General features: G+C 45.5%; 1 protein-coding gene across 1 annotated transcript in view; it reads right to left on the bottom strand.

Moving 5' to 3' along the window:
* The window catches only part of LOC132582289 (polycystin-1-like protein 2), a 65180-nt gene that overhangs the window by 5489 nt on the left and 41516 nt on the right, over nt 1-18175 (bottom strand). The window contains exons 28-39 of the mRNA XM_060253827.1: nt 17665-17864; nt 16353-16573; nt 15553-15769; nt 10842-11070; nt 9436-9667; nt 7980-8076; nt 6061-6201; nt 3481-3666; nt 3044-3371; nt 2262-2395; nt 1864-1991; nt 104-264 (exon numbers count right to left, since the gene is read on the bottom strand). Of these exons, the coding sequence (XP_060109810.1) occupies nt 104-264; nt 1864-1991; nt 2262-2395; nt 3044-3371; nt 3481-3666; nt 6061-6201; nt 7980-8076; nt 9436-9667; nt 10842-11070; nt 15553-15769; nt 16353-16573; nt 17665-17864 (2274 nt within the window). The remainder of the gene's footprint in view (nt 1-103; nt 265-1863; nt 1992-2261; nt 2396-3043; nt 3372-3480; nt 3667-6060; nt 6202-7979; nt 8077-9435; nt 9668-10841; nt 11071-15552; nt 15770-16352; nt 16574-17664; nt 17865-18175) is intronic.

The raw sequence follows: 18175 nt of genomic DNA, 5'->3' as shown, positions 1-18175 counted from the left end.
GTTGCTTATTCATTTTTGTTTTTTATAAAAACTGTTTAAAAGCTGTCCCTTTTTTTGTTTTAAAAAAGAGTTTTGGAAATGGCTAGGAAGGCCATCCACTTACTCATCCTTATGCTCCTGGTAGTAGTTGATGTCCCATAAACCCAGGATGGTCCGTCGTGCAAACACCAATAGAGCACTCCAGCTGATGGAGATGATGGCCATTTCCAGCAGGTTCCACTTGCTGCGGAAGTAGTTCCATTTCAGAATACGTATCAGCTTTCCCTGCAGGTGCACCACATTCAATGCCAATCCACCAAAGTAGAAAAGTAAGAAGGGAATAAATCAAGGTCAGAGCACTACATCTTGTTCAGGGATTATGTGGAGGTAGTCCCAAAATCTGATAACAATTCAGATAAATGCTGGGGCAGATCTTGGGGCACCAAATGGGGAGGGCTCCCATGCCTTTCACAACTGCTTGGAATATAGAAACAGAACATAGAGATGAGGCCACCAGTTCAGTCCTCAGCTTAGTTATGAATGCTCTCATTGGCTACGAATCATAAGAGAGACAGGGCAGAGTAGCAGTTAGAGTGTCAGGTGAGGATCTGGGAGACTCAGGTTCAAATTCCCCCTCTGCCATGGAAGCTAGCTAGGTGACCATGAGCCTGTCACATATTCTCAGCTTAGCATACCTCACAGGGTTGCTGTGAGGTTAAAATGGAGGGGAGGCGAATGATGTTAACCATTTTGGGTCCCTCTTGAGGAGAAAGGCAGACTATAAATGGAGTAAAATAAATAAGAGAAGCAGCTCATGCCAGGGAGCTCATGCTGTCAGCTCACAATGTCACAATGACCTGTAGCAATTTCAGCTGTATATTTATTTGTCTTCATACTTTAAATAAAAAATGGCTTTTAATGTTTTGACAGCAGGCATATAAATGCATCATAAAGGAACAATGGTCAGCAGTTCTCCCTATCTGGAGCATTAGGATTCTATTACCAGCCTATTTTTAACTGTTGCTGTAAGGCTTATTAAGAATTATGAAATTCTTTGCATATTTAGGAAATTATTGAATGCCAAAGATTGTTGTTAAAGACAACAGAAGGGATGCAGGACAAGGAAAACAGTGTTGCACTTACCTGTTGTTGATCATTGAGTTGTCACTGTGCAGACACAAATGGGATCTGCACAGGCATGGGGCCAGCCACTGGAAGATTTTTTAGTTAGCCTAGTAACAGAGCAGGCAGAGTTCCTCCCAACTAGAGATGTTAGAGTCATTTTTCCCACCTCATAGTCACATGCTCCAGGGAGGGGCTCCACACTCACCCTCAGTCCTCCTGAGCTACCGCTATGAGCCAGGGATAAAAAAAATAAATTACCATAGAGGAATGGCTCACAGTGAGGTAGGAGGGAGAGATGTGTAGCTGCACAGTGACAACTTGAACAACAGTTACAGGTAAGTACAACACTGTTTTCATCATCAAATTTATTTTCTTCTTCTCACTCCACCTGTTTTTTTCTTGTGTATGATGCCTCCTAGCCATTACTTTGTATTGGAAATCTTCTCAAGGCAGTATGTAAATATAGATGAGCACATTACAGCAGCAGCAATGATCAATACGTTCCCTTCTGGAATCTTGGCAAGTAGCATCTCCAGGTAAACCCCAGAGTCAGAAATGACTGGTGCTTGCACAGTGGACTACCTTTACCTTTAGGTGAAGGGGAAAACTGCCTGGACAGCCATTGCTGATCTGAATAGACAATACAGACCTTGATAGACCAATGCCCTGGTTCTGTATGAGGTAGACTTATGTGTTCATAGGACTCACAAAAGTTGGGCTTTCAATGTGATGAAGGGGAAGCTTCTTGCAGGGTCCTACCTGTTCTACCATGTAGTAGATGACGAAGAGGAAATAAATCACTTCTGCTGCTACCACAAAGATATGCAGGCCATCTGTGTACGGATAAAGCCGGATACTCTGCAGCTCAGCCCGTGTGAAGAAGGCCCCTGTGAAATGAAAGTTCATCCAGCATTCTGCTTTGCATGTTATCCTAGTTTCCCATGCATTCAAAGCAAGACTATGTGGGTTTTGTACTTTAAAAGAAGCAGAGACTCCTCCCCCCCACCCAAGCTGTGGTCCCACTCTGAGTCAGGCCTTGCAGCTCTGGGAGAAAAATGTTCCCTGAAGCTGGCATTTGGCTTTGGGGAAAGCAACCCTCTTTTAAAATAATACTGTATATTTTGGCCTTTTGATATCTGTAACATTGGAGCGCTCACCTAATGCGTTGGTTTCAAACATGAGGTTTACGATGCAGAACAGGTTCACGTTGGCATTGTAGACAGTGAACTCGACAAACACGGCTCTTGTAAAGGTGTCCAGCCAGATGTTGTCAAAGAGGTACTGGATAATTCTGCCAAAGAACAAACATGATGAATAAGAGAGGATTCAGCTATACAAAATATTATGGTGTTAATAATGGTGTGTGTGTGTAAAGTGCCCTTAAGTTGCAGTTGACTTATGGTGACCCCAGCAAGGGGCTTTCAAGGCAAGTGAGAAGCAGAGGTAATTTGCCATTGCCTTCCTTTGTAGTCTTCCTTGGAAATACTAACCAGGGATGACCCTGTTTATCTTTTGAGATCTGACAAGATCAGGCTGTACCATGCCACCTTACCTAATGCTACAAAATATAGATACTGCACTCCCAAGCTGGCCTACTCCCTCTAATTTTTCCTCCTTTCTGAGCTGACTGGGAAAGAAAGTCCAATTACTTCTCAGATGGGTTTGGGTGTCATTGTTTGCCCACCATAGGTTTGCCCACCATTACATTCATATCCCACTTTGATTCCACAATAAAACTCTGGGAGGTCCCCATGGGATTCCTTAGCAGTCTCCAATCAATAATTGCAAGGTGGCTGTTCCGCATGTCTCCAGAGCTTACCAGGACTGTTATGGATATATAATACATGTGAAGCACTTCCAATACTCCAAAAGCCCCATGTCAATGAACATGTGGTTATCATCACAGAAAACAGCTATAAAAGCATCACAGAAAGGGCACCTGGAAGTGTTATGGGAATCTGTCCCCAGGTGAACCACATATCCTCCACCTCTGTAGACTGCCAGTTTGCCCCAGATGGGGTGCCCTCTCAGTATGGTTTGGCTCTGATATTGCCATGCAGAATTCAGCTCTGAAGAATTCACTGTGGAAGAGACATTCCACCGTTCCCCATAGTCTGATGTGTCTTCTGCGTCGAAAGAATAAGAGGCGTGGCATTCTTGGACTGTCAGTTGCAGCTGAGGATCTATGGGGCAGGTGTTGCCTTTTACTCTCACTTGACGGATCCGGGCACTGCCCACTAGTTTGGAGTTGCCATCTGTGATGAAGCCTGGTTGGGATTTAAGGAGGTGGGAAAAGAAGAGTCAGAAAACATACATTCTACAAAATCCTTTGTAATACTTTCAAAGTCAATTTGATTCTTGCAGAAGGTTTCGTACCTTCATATGGGCCATATAAATTGCTGACTAAAGTTGTCCTGGCCCACTTGAAGAAATCCTGATAGCTGAAGATATCTTCGAATCCATCGGTGAAGCTGTTCTCAATGTGCTTGTTCAGGTAATAGGAGTTAGGATCACGCTGGCCATAGGCAACCAGTAACAACATCCACAAGAAACCCAAATAGGCTGGAAAATGGGGGTGGTGGTGGTGGTGGAGAGAAAGCAGTTAGTTTTCCATTTCAAAATGGATGCTTGTCTACCTCATGGTTACCAACTGGAATACTGGACCATACTTCCTGAATAAGATGACCTCGTGGCCCCTGGCCCTTTCTTACGCCAATTCACAGGGATCTGTAAGAAACTACAATGCAGTTCCTGTTACAGCTTTGAGACAGTTTCAGAGAGCAGCCATGTTGGTCTGCAGTTAGATTCAAGTCCAGGAGCACCTTAGCGACCAACAAGAGTTTTGGCATATCAGCCTTCAAGAGTTAAAGCTTTCTTTGTCAGACACCATCTTCATATGAAGAAGAGACTGGATGTCATGGGTGCTGGGGACCCTGCAGAAGAAGCTGAGCCTGCAGAAGAAACTGTGCCCCTGCCACCTGCACCAGTGCCCCTGCCTCCTGCTGGAGAAGATCCAAGCCCCCCTGCCTCGCCCTCTCGGGTGGCTCGTGTGCGTGACCGCCTTCGTCAGGACCTCAGGGATCGGAGGAGGGCGGCACGCTCACGAGCAAGACGCTCCCTGAGCCCTGAGTTTTGAAAGGATTCTGGCCCTTCTGGAGTGAGGATGCTTGAGTCTCAGCAGGATCCTGGCTGCCTCTCTGAGCCAGCAATTAGCCCAAATGGGCAACAGCCAGCAGAGGGCTATATAGCTGTGGGCTTTGGGAGGAGGCTTTGTGGAAGCAACTAGTCACTTACCTGACGTTCTAGCATCCACTTCGGCTTTTGACTTTGGCTTCTGGACTCCCTGACTTTGGCTTTGACTTCTGGACCCCCTGACTTCAGCTTCTGAACTCTGACCTGCGATACCTGGACTGTGATTTGGTTTTGGCGCCTTGGACCCTCTTTGCTCACCAGCTACAGACCTTGGACTGCCCCTGGACTTTACCTGACCCGGCCTCAGCCCGTGACACTGGATTTATACCCTACCCTTCACTACCCGAAGGACTCTCAGAGTGGCTTACAATCTCCTTTCCCTCCCCCACCTCACAATAGGCACCCTGTGAGGTAAGTGGAGCTGAGAGAACTCTGACAGAAACTGCTCATGAGAGGAACAGCTCTGCGAGAACTTGTGACTGGCTCAAAATCACATCAGCAGGTGCATGTTGAGGAGTGGGGAATCAGACCTGGTTCTCCCAGATAAGAGTCCACGCACTTAACCAATACACCAAGCTGCTGAAGAGAGCTTTGAATCTCAAACTCTGTTGGTCTCAAAGTGTTCTTGGACTCCATTCTAATAGCTTTGAGACAGGAGGCTTTCACCAACTTCTCATCAGTTGGTGCTCCTGCCTTGATAAACATTTGGCTGTGGTTCAAAAGACAGAGTTGCCAGACTGCAACCAGAAGATGTATATCCCTTCCAAACGAAGATGGAATGTGATGGTTTTCCATGAGCTGGCCTTTTTAAAAATGGCAGAATACTTTTTTTTTTTTATGGCACAAAACTCAGTAACATGAGCTTTCACCTGCTGTTGACAGCAGTCTGTCCTGCACAACTTTACCATCCCAGGGAGAATAAGGCTTTAAAACAGGGGTGTCAAACATGCAGCCTGGGGGCTGAATGAGGCCCCTGGAGGTCTCCTATCAGGCCCCCGAAGCAACTGGCTCTTGTCTGCTTCCTTCTCCCTCTCTTTTGCTTCCTTCTGCATCTCAACTTGCTTTGCAAGGCTTGCTCAATCGCACAGAAGCTACAAAGCAAAACCTCAATTTTCTCCATTGGCTGAGGCTCCTCTCCCTCCTGGTCACCTGAGGAAGGAGGAAAAGAGCCAGAGCTTCCTTTGCCCAGTTCCTTAGATCCCATGGGAGAAATACAAAGAAAACACCTTTTAGACCAACAAGTGCTAATGTTTTAGGCATGTTTTATTTTAAGTTAAAAATATATATCTTTAGTCGTGTTTGTCTGTGCCCTTTAAAAATGTATATCTCTGCTAGCTAATCTTAAATAGGTACACACAGGGCTTTTTTTGGGAGCAGGAACGCACAGGAACGGAGTTCTGGCTGGCTTGGTATCATGGGGAATGGCCTAATATGCAAATGATTTCCTGCTGGGATTTTTCTACCAAAAAAGCCCTGGGTACACATATGGCCCGGCCTGACATGGCCCAGCCCGGCCCAACAAGGTCTCATTTATCAGATCCAGCCCTCAAAACAAATGTTCGACACCCCTGCTTTAAAATGTCTATTGTACCGTTTAAACCTAGTCTCATTCTTTGTTTGTGTCTGAATGTTTTCAAAATCTGTTCCCTGCCTGCATTGCTTTGTGGTGGGCTATATCAGGCTCACTACTCACCTTCTTTCAAAAATCTCCACCTCGCCCCCCACCACATCCCCAGCATCTTCAGAATACAAGCCCCCAAATACCCAATATTTCTCGAATCAAGGCAAATGCTTTCTGCTCCTTCATGTGGTTGCTCTTCATTTTCTCAACATCGGTAGCAGGGGGAGGCTGGTAAATGTTGCTTCCACTGTCTCTGCGGGTTCCAAAGAGAGGGTTTGAGTCACCTGCAGGCAAGAACAAAAGGAAGTATTTATCGGGTTGGTATTAGGGTTGACAACCTCCAGGTAGGGCCTGGAGTTCTCAGGCTGGGCTTGCCAACTCTGAGTTGGGAAATTTCTGGAGATTTTGGGGTGGAGCCAGGGAAAGACAGAGTGAAGGGAAGGAAGGGACTTCACCAGAGTATAACCAGAGAGAGAGAAAAAAATTAAAAGAGTTTTAGAAACTGATTCTAAAATATTTACCTGACATCACTGTGTTAAAGATTTTTAAAATTCATAAGAAACCTTCCTGAAGAAGGAAGCTGGAATCTACATCTTTTTAAAATCAGCAAGCAAAACATCAGCCCCCCAAAAGAGAGCACCCAGCAATGCAAAATAGCCACTTACCCAGCACCAAGAACGATAGGCAAAAACCAAATAATAGTTAAACATAGAAAAAGGCTACAGATATCAAGGGACATAAATGATTCAAGACCCATCATAGCTGTTGAAAGAGGCAGGAGGAGAGAGAACGCTTAGTTTGAGGGGAGATAAAAATAGACATTAACACAGGGGAAAGAAGGCTCAGAGGAGTGAAGAGCTGGCTGTCAAACTTCCACTTCAGAAAGATACATTTGGCAGGCATCCAGTTTGGCTTGGCCAAGGGCTAATTTTGTTGACACAACCACTGTGGTGAGAGGCCATTTCACAGGGGAAAAATGGAGATTTCAGAGTGCTAATGGGCCTATCTGGCACACAGATTCTAGGAGAGAGTTTGAGGATGTTATGCTGTTTCCCTAGGTAGAAGAAGAAAATATTGGATTTATATCCCGCCCTCCATTCTGAAGAGTCTCAGAGCGGCTCACAATCTCCTTTACCTTCCTCCCCGACAACAGACACCCTGTGAGGTGGGTGGGGATGGAGAGGGCTCTCACAGCAGCTGCCCTTTCAAGGGCAACCTCTGCCAGAGCTATGGCTGACCCAAGGCCATTCCAGCAGCTGCAAGTGGAGGAGTGGGGAATCAAACCCGGTTCTCCCAGATAAGAGTCCGCACACTTAACCACTACACCAAACTGGCTCTCCAGGTGGTGAGAGCCTTGAGGGCAGCCCTACAGGATTTACTGTTTCTTTTGGATTAAAGAGAGAGAACACTGGAGACTTCTGGTGTCTGTGAAATATTTGTTTATGGTCAAATATACAAGCAGGCTGATAACAGACGGCTGGTTTGGGCTGGCTAGAAATATAGTGCCCCAGAGCTTCTGGATGACGCTCAAAAAAGGGGCAGGCCATGAGTGCTCAGGGAGCATCTGGAACACTCATGCATCCCGTTCGCGACTTCCCGGGTGCTCTTCAGGCACTCCCCAGCCTTCCAGACAGCCGGGAGCCACCTCAGAGTTGCCCCAGCAAAAAGGCACCATTTTTTCCGTGGTGCCTTTTTGAGGCGGGTGGAGCGGCCTCGAGGACGGGGTGAGTACGTGATCAGGATGGCCGCCAGATGTTGCCAACTGGAAGGTTTTGGGGGGGTTGACTTCAGAGGCGTCTCTGAGTCAACCCAAAGTGCCGGTCTGTAATCAGCCACAGAGTCCTAAAAAATAGGCCACACAAACTCTGACCCTGAGTCAGGTCCCTCAAAATAATAACACGGACCTCTGCACTACTCTTCCCCAAATCAAGTTGCTACCAGTCCGGCTAACTCCAAATCAAATAAATACATCTCTCTGTTTAATGGGTGTTATTTTTCAAAAGCAGAGAAAGGGAGTCCCGCCCATCAAGGGCCATTAATGTCAAATGGCGTAATAAACTACCTGGGGCAGACAGTGGTCCCTCAATGGCTGTGTTTTCCTCATCTTCCTGCTCCACCTTTTTCAGAACAAGAGCAAAGAAAGCAGCGAATCCTAAAACCTGGAAAACATTGGATGCAGATTGAGAGACATATTGGTACTGATAAGACTTGTTCCAAAATGGTTTCTGACATCCTGATGTCCTGTCTACAGTGATGGAAAAGACAATAGTGCTTTCTGTTTTGTTTTCTAAATGAAGACAAGACCCATGAACAACCCAAACATCAGGCATCTATTTTATTGTCTTGGCACAGTACAAAAATCTTAAGAACTGTTTTGAATCGGATTTAATTGTCCTGGTTCCTTAACCTAATCCCAAAGAACTCCAGATACTGTATTTTTAGGAAGGTGTTGAGAATTCTGTAGTATGGGTCATGATACTCTAACCACAATTTAAAAATCTTTTGCTATCAAGTCACAGCTGACTTATGGTGACCCCACAGGGTTTTCTAGGCAAGAGACAAACAGGTGATTTGCATTGCCTGCTTCTGCATAGCAACTCTGGACTTCCTTGGTGGTCTTCCATCCAAGTACTAACCAGAACTGACCTTGCTAAGCTTCTGAGATCTGGGAAGACTGGACTAGCCTGGGCTATCCAGATCAGAATTTATTAGTGGGATTTATAAAAATCAAACAGGTTTGAAACTAGTTTGTGATATAGACACATCCTACAGAGTGTCTTTAAATTGGTTGTTGTAGATTTTCCAGGCTGTGTGGCTGTGGTCTTGGCATTGTGAAACCTGATGTTTTGCCAGCAGCTATGACTGGCATCCTCAGAGGTGTAACCCAGAAAACTGGAGTTCTTTTTGGGTCAAGCCAAACTGGGTTTTGACCCAGAGAGAACTCCAGTTTTCTGGGTTACATCTCTGAGGATGCCAGTCACAGTTGCTGGTGAAACATCAGGTCTCACAATGCCCTGCCCATGGCCACACAACCCGGAAAATTTGCAACAACCAATGGGCTCCGGCCTTCGAAAGCATATGGTCTTTAAATTAAATGCAACTGTCACTCTTTTTGATCTCAGCCAAGAAACAAACAAACCAAAAGGAGGGGGAGCACATCAAAGACTGACAGCATACATTAAAACCTCTTCTTCAAAGGAAGAAAAAAATGGTTTGGATCCAACTGTCTTTTATGCTAGTCAAAATAGTCAGAGGGATCTCTTTTGACAACCCAAAAAGGGATCATGGGACCAGCTGTAGAAAGGAAGGGAACTGGGCAAGATAGAGTTTAAAAAGTGACTGGATCAAACTCCATACTTATGAAATAACGATACTCCCCAACTTAGACTAAATGGACAGTCTATGTGTTGTTATTTCAGACATGGAACATCCAACAGCATCACTTTGTATTAAGAAGTGAACTAAAGCTTTTGCAGCCAAGTCCTATCTACCTAACACCTATGAGAGATGGGACTTACCTTCAATGGCTGTGTGATGAAAAGGCTTTCAAAGAAGGAGATGGCCATGGAGATCAGCCACTTGATGGAGTTCTCCTTGCCATAATGGAGCCCGTAAAGCATGGTGAAGAATCCAGATACACCACTAGTAGCAGCAACCAGGAACCAGCCAATGAACACACACCACCAAGGCAGGCCTTTGGGGGCTGTCTCCTTCTTACCTTCTCCTGGAAGGCTAGGAGTAGGAGAGCCCCTAGAGAGCCAAGAAAGTTGGAAAGATGCCTTGTAAAACGTGTGCAAGAGACCAAAACAACTGAATTATCAAATGCAGATGTAATAGTGACCCAGGGTTGCTAGCTTCCAGATGGGGCTTGAAGATTTCCTGGAAAAACAACTGCTCTCCAGAAGGTATCTGTTCCCATGGAGAAAATGACTGCTTTGATGGGTGGATTCTATGGCATTATACCCTGCTGAGGTCCAAAACTCTACCCTCCACTGCTCTGTGCCCAAAATCTCCAGGTATTTCCCAACCTAGAGTTGGCAACCCTACCTATTACAGAAACTTTTAATGGCCCTTGCATGTTTAAACTAGTAGGGGGTGGGGTTAGGTCAAGGGGAGAATATTGTGTGCGTGTGATGTTTTGTCAAATCACTTCCAATTTATGGCGACCTTATAAATTAATGACCTCCAAAATGTCCTATCATTAACAGTCTGGCTCGGTGTGTAATTAAATTGTGGAATTCACTGCCAATGCATCATCATGAACATAAAGGTAAAAGGTAAAGGTAGTCCCCTGTGCAAGCACCAGTTGTTTCTGACTCTGGGGTGACGCTGCTTTCACAACGTTTTCACGGCAGACTTTTTATGGGGTGGTTTGCCATCGCCTTCCCTAGTCATCTACACTCCCCTCCCCCAGCAAGCTGGGTACTCATTTTACCCACCTCAGAAAGATGGAAGGCTGAGTCAACCTTGAGCCGGCTACCTGAACCATCTTTTGCTGGGATTGAACTCAGGTCATGAGCAGAGGGCTCTGACTGCAGTACTGCAGCTTTACCACTCTGTGCCAAGGGGCTCATTCATCATGAACATACATGACTTTAAACAGGGGATAAGAGAGAGTCATGAAAAATGTCCATCAATGGCTACTAGCCATAGTGATTAAATGGGACCACTATATTCAGAGGCATCAAACCTCTGGATACTGGTGCCACGAAGCAACAGTAAATCAGTAGAAGGGCATTCAGTGCTCTTTGTGGTTGGCCACTGTGTGAAACAAGAGAGTGAACTAGATGGACCATTGGTTTCATTCAGCAGGACCCTTCCGATATTCTTCTGAAATCTGGGGCCAAAGATGAGAAGCTCTTCATTTTGTCAGGAAGCTACAGGTGTGGCTTGCAGCTAGTATTCTTTGAGCCTATTCTCTTACCTCTCACTGATGGATGCTCCAGGGTACAGCTGTCTTTCCAGGAAGTTCTTCATGTGCTGAACCTGCCGTACAGCCTGAGAGTAGCTTTGCGGATTCTGGAATCGGTGAGCCCCCAGCAGTTCAAGTTCTGTCTCCACATTCTGCAGCTGCATGTAGAGGCAACGGTTGTAGTCTCGGTGTTTCAGCCTTTCGCTCATCGCTCTCTCTGGAGTTGGGCTCTTGGTCTTTTCTGCAAGGAAAGAAGAAAGCGGGTGTTGTTTGTATTTCTTCTTCAGGGCCAGATTTACACACAAGCTTAACTGCAGCCTTGGGCCTTAGCTTATAAGAAGCCTCTAAACCCATTTAAAAAAAATTCATGTTTTACATAATGATGTGGGCCTCTTAACCTGACATAGTTTAGGGCATCAGCATGTCCCCATCCAACCCTGTCTCTTCGTGTGTATTTCCCTCAGAACCATTGCCTGCCAAATCTTCATTTAGAATCATAGGCCCTGTTCACACAGCATGTTGAGTCCGTGTTAAACTGACCCGGTTCTGTTCCGATTATCTGTGTTCTGGATATTATCAATCAGACTGCCATACTCCAATTCGAATCACTCCACGGTGAAACTGACGTCTGACATCCACAAGACAGCACCATGCAGTTCTTTTTTCTCCACTATTATGTGTGTGCATGCATATGCGCACATGTGCATGCACATAGGTTAAACCATTACATGGTTATGCAGTTATGCATATATCGCTAAGTAGTAAAAAAAAAAAGGCGACCGTAAAACGGATATCTGACGCTCCTTTTGCTCTGGAACAGCCTTCAGACATCTGGAAGTTGGTTAATATCACAGCAGAATTATCCAGACGGAGAAAACTACGAGGTGAAACCAGAGAACTGAAAAAACACCGCAAAGGAGCAGGTAACAAAATAATCTGGTTCTGAGAAGGATTTGGGGGGACTACCACGAGCTAATACTGGGAGGCAGATGTTGCTGTCTGATCAACTACTTTATATTTAGAAGGAAACAGCAGCGACATCTGATTATACTGTATGTCTGAACAGGGCCATAGAATTGTAGAGTTGGAAGGGACCTCCAGGGTCATCTAGTCCAACCCCTGCACAGTGCAGGAAACTCACAAATACCTACCCATAAATTCACAGGGTCTTCATTGCTGTCAGTTGGCCATCTAGCCTCTGTTTAAAAACCTCCAAGGAAGGAGAACCCACCACCTCCCAAGGAAGCCTCTTCCATTGAGGAATCGTTCCAATGCTCAGGAAGTTCTTCCTAATGTTGAGCTGGAAACTCTTTTAATTTCAACCCATTGGTTCGATCCTACCTTCTGGGGCCACAGAAAACAATTCTGCATCATCCCTTTATATGACAGCCCTTCAAGTACTTGAAGATGGTAACCATATCACCTCCCAGCCACCTCCTCTGCAGACTAAACATGCCCAGCTCCTTCAACCTTTCCTCATAGGACTTGGCCTCCAGACCCCTCAAAGGTTTACACCCCTAAAGGTTTATACCCCCAAAGGTTCACAGCTTCACCGTCTGAAGGGAGGAATATACATGGTCGAGGAAATCAAGGAGGGCAAAATAAGCACTGGCATTTGGGGATGTTTTGGTTGATTTCTTTGTTTATTGCTGTGAGAAATAAAAAAGGGAAAGCTGCAGATGCCTCAACTGGCTCCGAAAATTTGGACAATTTTAGACGGACAGACAGAGTGGTAGGAAAATATAAGGCAGGGTAACTTTATAGAAATGTGGGTTTTTATGTATTAGAAAGACTGGTTTTGGGATAATGAGCAGTTATTTTTTTGCTTTGATACACTTCTTTGTACTGTGAGTATTGTGGTAATAAAAGAGGAAATTTTTAATAAATAAAATAAACACTGTCTTTCTTCAGAAGGAGATGGAAATTAGAAGATAGTGCTAAGTGTCGTCTGTATGTTGTGACAATGAGACTAAGATCTCTGGAGAAGCACCTGCCCTTATAGGCAAGGAAGGCAGGAGGCACTCTTACAAAGTCACAGATCTGTCACCCTAGGTGAGCCTGTGAATACTTGGGAATTTTGAAAACTGGTAGAGGGCAAGGCCTGCCACAAAATGGCTGCCAAAGAGGCTGGGACTGACCACAAAATACTGGAAAGGTTCCAAGCCAAGCATTCTCCCGTGCTGCAGACATCAGTTTTGGAATGGGTGGTCCCTGTGGACACAATAGTAATGTCTCCTGCTCCAAAGAGGAGGCAGAAAGTCAGGTTTGGCTCTTTGCCTTGGGGTTACCAGGAAACATACAAGACACCCTGCACTGAGGATCATTACAGTGCCAGATTAAACCCTGTGGAGGCCCCTAGGCAGTCAAAATCTTGGGGAACCCCTCACATTATCTCAGAGTCAGAGCTCTGCTGCAGCCTGCAGAAACCTTCTCAAATGCCCCTTTGACAAAGCTGCAGGGAAGAGGAAGAGAGAGGCAAACTTGGCGATGACTCCAGCAGCAGCCACATCAAGCAAGTTTGGCAGAGTGGCTCAGTTGCTGGCTGCTTGTGCAGGCTGGCAGGGCTGCAAGCAGGGGAGAAACGGGGGGGGGGGGGTTGGCTGGCTGGCTGGCCCGGGACCCCTAAAGGCTTGGGGGCCCATAGGCCAGTGCCTACTTGGCCTAATTGTTAATCCGGCTCTGTTGAGCTAGTTATATCAGGCTCCCAGAGAGAGATTCTTCATGACGTACTCCAAGACAGTTTACCTTTCTTTGTGTGTGTGCCTGTTCAGAACTTCCAGCTGCTGTTTCTCGGCCCCGCTTCGGTGGGAAGGGTGGGATATAAATTGAAATAAACTGAAACTGCCCCATCCACTCCATTGGACAGCTAACAGTTTCTCCAAGCTCTGATTCACACAGAGAGAATCTATCCTTACTGTGAAACAGTCTCCTGATCATTAGGTGGAACAGTAGACTGCTCTGGACTGTAAAACAATCAGCTGTTTACTAAACCACAGAGCTGTTTACTAAACACGAATGCTGAGCCAGGCCTAGGGATGGGCACAGACCAGCTCATGAACTAAAGTTCATGGCAAATTTTGGCTGGTTTCTGGTTCTAAAGCTGAAGTTCATCGTGGCACGTCAGCCAGCACAAATTTTCCATGAACTTTCAAGTAGTTTGTGAATGGATACAATTCCAGAAAGACTGTCTCTGTTCAATCAAAGGTCGTTTTCGCACTCACCTTAATCAGCAGCGACGACCCTCTTCACCGCGCAGGATCTGCGCGGATTTTGCACTAATTGCCGCGGAGCACCCAGAAGAGCCGGAAAGTCCCGGCGCTTTTGTGGCGCAAACGGAAACTGCCAAAAACCAGTTTCCGTTTGCGCCGCAAAAGCGCCGGGACTTTCCGACTCTTCTGGGTGCTCCGCGGCAATTAGTGCGAAATCCGCGCAGATCCTGCGCGGTGAAGAGGGTCGTTGCTGCTGATTAAGGTGAGTGCGAAAACGACCAAAAAGTTTACCACTCTGCAAAGGCAGAGATTCCCTGTGTGTTTAGTGTGTGTAGCTTACAGGAGGTCCATTCTATATATTTTTGAACCTGCACATGACATCTCCCCCAAAAGCATTTTTCTGGGGCATTTTTGGGGGTGGGGGGTAAGTCAGACCCCCTAAGTCCAATCTGCACGTAACATGGAGGGCATGTAGAGGAGCATCGGGGGGGGGTGTCTCCTGAGAGTCTGATGCCTCTAACTTGCTCAGGGTCCATTCTATACACTCCTGAACCTATGCCTGTCATTTTTCCCAGAAAGCATTTTCCTGGGGGACCTTCTTTGAGGGGACTGTAACTTGGACCCCATAAACCCAATCTTCACTAAACTTGGAAGGGAGGTAGAGGAGAGTCAGACAGAGAACTCCTGTGAGTTTGGTGTCTCTCTAGCATGCTGGTTGGGGGCATTTTACTGCATCACAAACCTCCCCGATTCACTTGACACCTAAAAGTTTGTGGCTCATGAACTGGGAATGCTATGAAGTGAAACAAACCCATTTTCCCAGTTTGTGCCTATCCCTAGTCAGACTATTGGACTATTAAAGTTAGTATTGTCTATTCTGACCAGCAGTGGTTTTCCATAGTCTCAAGCAGAAGTCTTTCACATAAGAACATAAGAGAAGCCATGCTGGATCAGGTCAATGGCCCATCCAGTCCAACACTGTCACACAGTGGCCAAAAAACCCAGGTGCCATTAGTGGGACCAGGACACCAGAAGCTCACCCACTGTTGCCCCCCACAAGCATCAAGAATACAGAGCATCACTGCCCCAGATAGAGAGTTCCATCTATATTTTGTGGCTAATAGCCACTGATGGACCTCTGCTCCATGTGTTTATCCAATTCCCTTTTGAAGCTGTCTATGCTTATAGTTGCCACCACCTCCTGTAGCAGTGAATTCCATGTGTTAATCACTCTTTGGATGAAGAAGTACATCATGTCCCTAGATCCTTTTAACTGGAGATGCCAAGGGTTGAACCTAGAACCTTCAGCATGCCAAGAAAATGCTCTTCTACTGAGCTACGGCCATTCCCTGAAGGAATGGTCATCCAGGAACTACAACAGTATTGCACAAACAGCAAGAGAATGCATTGCTAGTGCTGCGTGCCAGCCAGATTGGTCTCTGTCCTTGGCAGCTGCTCTCATTTTCATTTACCGGAATCCTATTGTGACTGAAATTGCCAGCTCGTAAACTGACCTTGTAAATCCACCAAACCGAGAGTGATGATAATTGGGTCATCTTTCTTCTTGCTCTCGTTGTAAAATTCCTGTCCAGCTCTGTTCTGCTGGCAAATAATGTCCTCCACTAAGGCCAAAAGCTTGTTTATATCAGTAGATTTCCCCAAATCAGGCTCCAAGGAAGGAAACGGAGCCCTGAGGGTTTTGAAGAGGGAGTTGGCAATTCGCCTGATGTCCTGAATAAAACCAGAGAGACAGTAACTTTGAGGGGGAAACACAGATTTGCTGAAATTATGGAACATCATCTGATCAAATTCCACACAGGGAACATGTAATATTTTTATTCTCATCAGTGGGCTAATTGCCTGGAAGTACACAAAACATGAGCCAGCATGGTCTTCTGAGTCCTCTGTGATACCCCAGTGTCTCTCTCTCTCAGATCACACATGCATCTGTCTCCATGGTGATCAATGTTCCCTCTAAGCTGCAGAGTCCAGTGAGCAAAAAGTCTACTTTGTGAGCTACTGGCATTAAAGTTGTGAACTCCTGCATAAATTAGTGTGCTCTACGGTCATCCTTCCTGAGCTGAGACAAAAATGTGTGAGCTGGAGGGTAGAAGTCTGTGAGCTAGCTCACGCTAACTCAGCTTAGAGAGAACACTGATGGTGATTGCTTTGGACCCTTGCCAAAGCTTCTGGTGAGCGCTTTGGGTTTTAAAATTTTCTTCTTTAAGGTACTGTTTGTATGTCTACATTTCAACAATGATAGAGCACCTGTTTGTTTTTAATAAATTTTGATTGTCCAATTAATGGAACTTACCTTGATGACAGCCTCAGGGGTGAGTGACATGCTCTGGGTAGCCTGATGGGCAGGAGTAGGTATACTGGGGGATACACGCCCACTTTTCCCTGACTTCTTCTCTCTGTTAGGCTGAGGCCGGATATTCCTGAAGATCTGCACGATGAGCAGGTTGATGGGGAACATGAGGAGGGAGCTCTCAAAGCCAATCATCACTTCCTGCCATGTAAACTCTATCTTACCTGCCGAAGTCATGCAGAAAAGAGAGGTTCTGTTTGCAAAATGGGAGGCTGAGGCTGTCCTAGGCCTGGGAAGTGACTCCTTTTCACCAGGAGATGAAGCAGAAGACTTGAACAAGGAGGAAGTTGAGGTTGTGGGAAATCTCCCCCCCCCCCAAAAAAAAGATGCACACAGAGAAACACTGACTCCTTTGCACTGCTGACTTCACCTGAATCCAGTAGAGAGTTCAGACCACAGTACTTCAGTACTGCTGCTTTACCACTCTGCGCCACACCTTGATAATATAGATTCAAAAGGTTTAAACACTCTGTGTGCCTCTTTTTCAACAGACTTGTAGCCTGCTTAAAGAGCTCAAAAAGGACAAAATCATGGGATTTTGCATAGTGTATATATAATCTGAACTTTAGCCAAATTATATAGGATGTGGTATATCTGGGATTGGATTCCCTGAGGCTTGTGATTGGTGCAAACATGATTTGGAGAGCAATCATTATTGTGGAAGCTGGAGGGAATGGGTGGTTGAAATCACATTGTCTCAGCAGCAACTTAATACTGCATGAGAAATTCTGATTTCTCAGGAATTCAGAGAAAACATCATCTGGATCTCATAAGAAATTATCAGCTGCTGGCTGCATATTTTCCAGAGTTATCTGGCAAAAGTGCTAACAGGCTAGGAGATTTTTTAAAAAATATATTTTTCTGTTATAGATCTCAGGCTGCTTGCATTATTTCACAACAATGGTGGGGAGGTATGTTAGGCTGAGAGATCATGACTTGCCCCAGATCATCCAGAAAGCATCCTAATTGTATTTGACTCTGATTTTCTCAGATCTAAGCTCAATACTATAGCCACTATGCCACTCTAGCTAGTTTCTTCCTTAGAAAGACAATAGAAATACCACCTTAAATGTCCTTGGAATGAACAGGCTGAGTTCTGGTGAGCTAAAGTCCTGTTAAGCCCTGCTTTAAAGATGATAGCCCTAAAGAGGAGCCACCAGACAGAGAATCCAATCCTAACAGTAAGGATTGCTTAGCAGACCAATTTCATTTCTGTGTTTCCAGCCTAAGTGCCAGAGCTGGTGTATGCAATTACCTAAATCCATTTTCTGGTCAGCCGGGTCCTTAGGCACCCCCCAGAACATGATGCTGGTAAGCATGGTACACAAAAGGAGTGAAAAACAGCAGGACACTCGTTGGGCTCGGGTGAAGGAGCTGCGAGGAGAGCGGTTGAAAATGGAATACCAGATGTGTCCATCTTGGAAGCCCTTGGAGGTCTTCATAAAAAACAGGTTGCTAGAGGGAGGAGGAAAATATGTCAGACTACACCACGAAGAACACCATTCTGCAGTGACAGAAAAACAACTGCTACCAATATTTTGAGATTCTTTGATCGTAAGAATAGGGAATGTCTATATTCTCAGGGGGTACCGTGTTACCTAGTCCAGCCAGTGTACTACATACATTTTATAGAGAGACTGTCAACTTTCATTTTGAAGCAGTGCATATTTATTTACTCATTTCTATTTAATCTTTTGTTTTACTTTTAAAAAGAAAACATTTTAAAAACAACTGCAAATTGTTCTGTGTTTGGTGGGTTAGTGATG

Source organism: Heteronotia binoei, chromosome 14 (assembly GCF_032191835.1).
Source record: "Heteronotia binoei isolate CCM8104 ecotype False Entrance Well chromosome 14, APGP_CSIRO_Hbin_v1, whole genome shotgun sequence".
Taxonomy (NCBI): Eukaryota; Metazoa; Chordata; class Lepidosauria; order Squamata; family Gekkonidae; genus Heteronotia; species Heteronotia binoei.
This window is presented reverse-complemented; position numbering and strand designations above follow the sequence as displayed.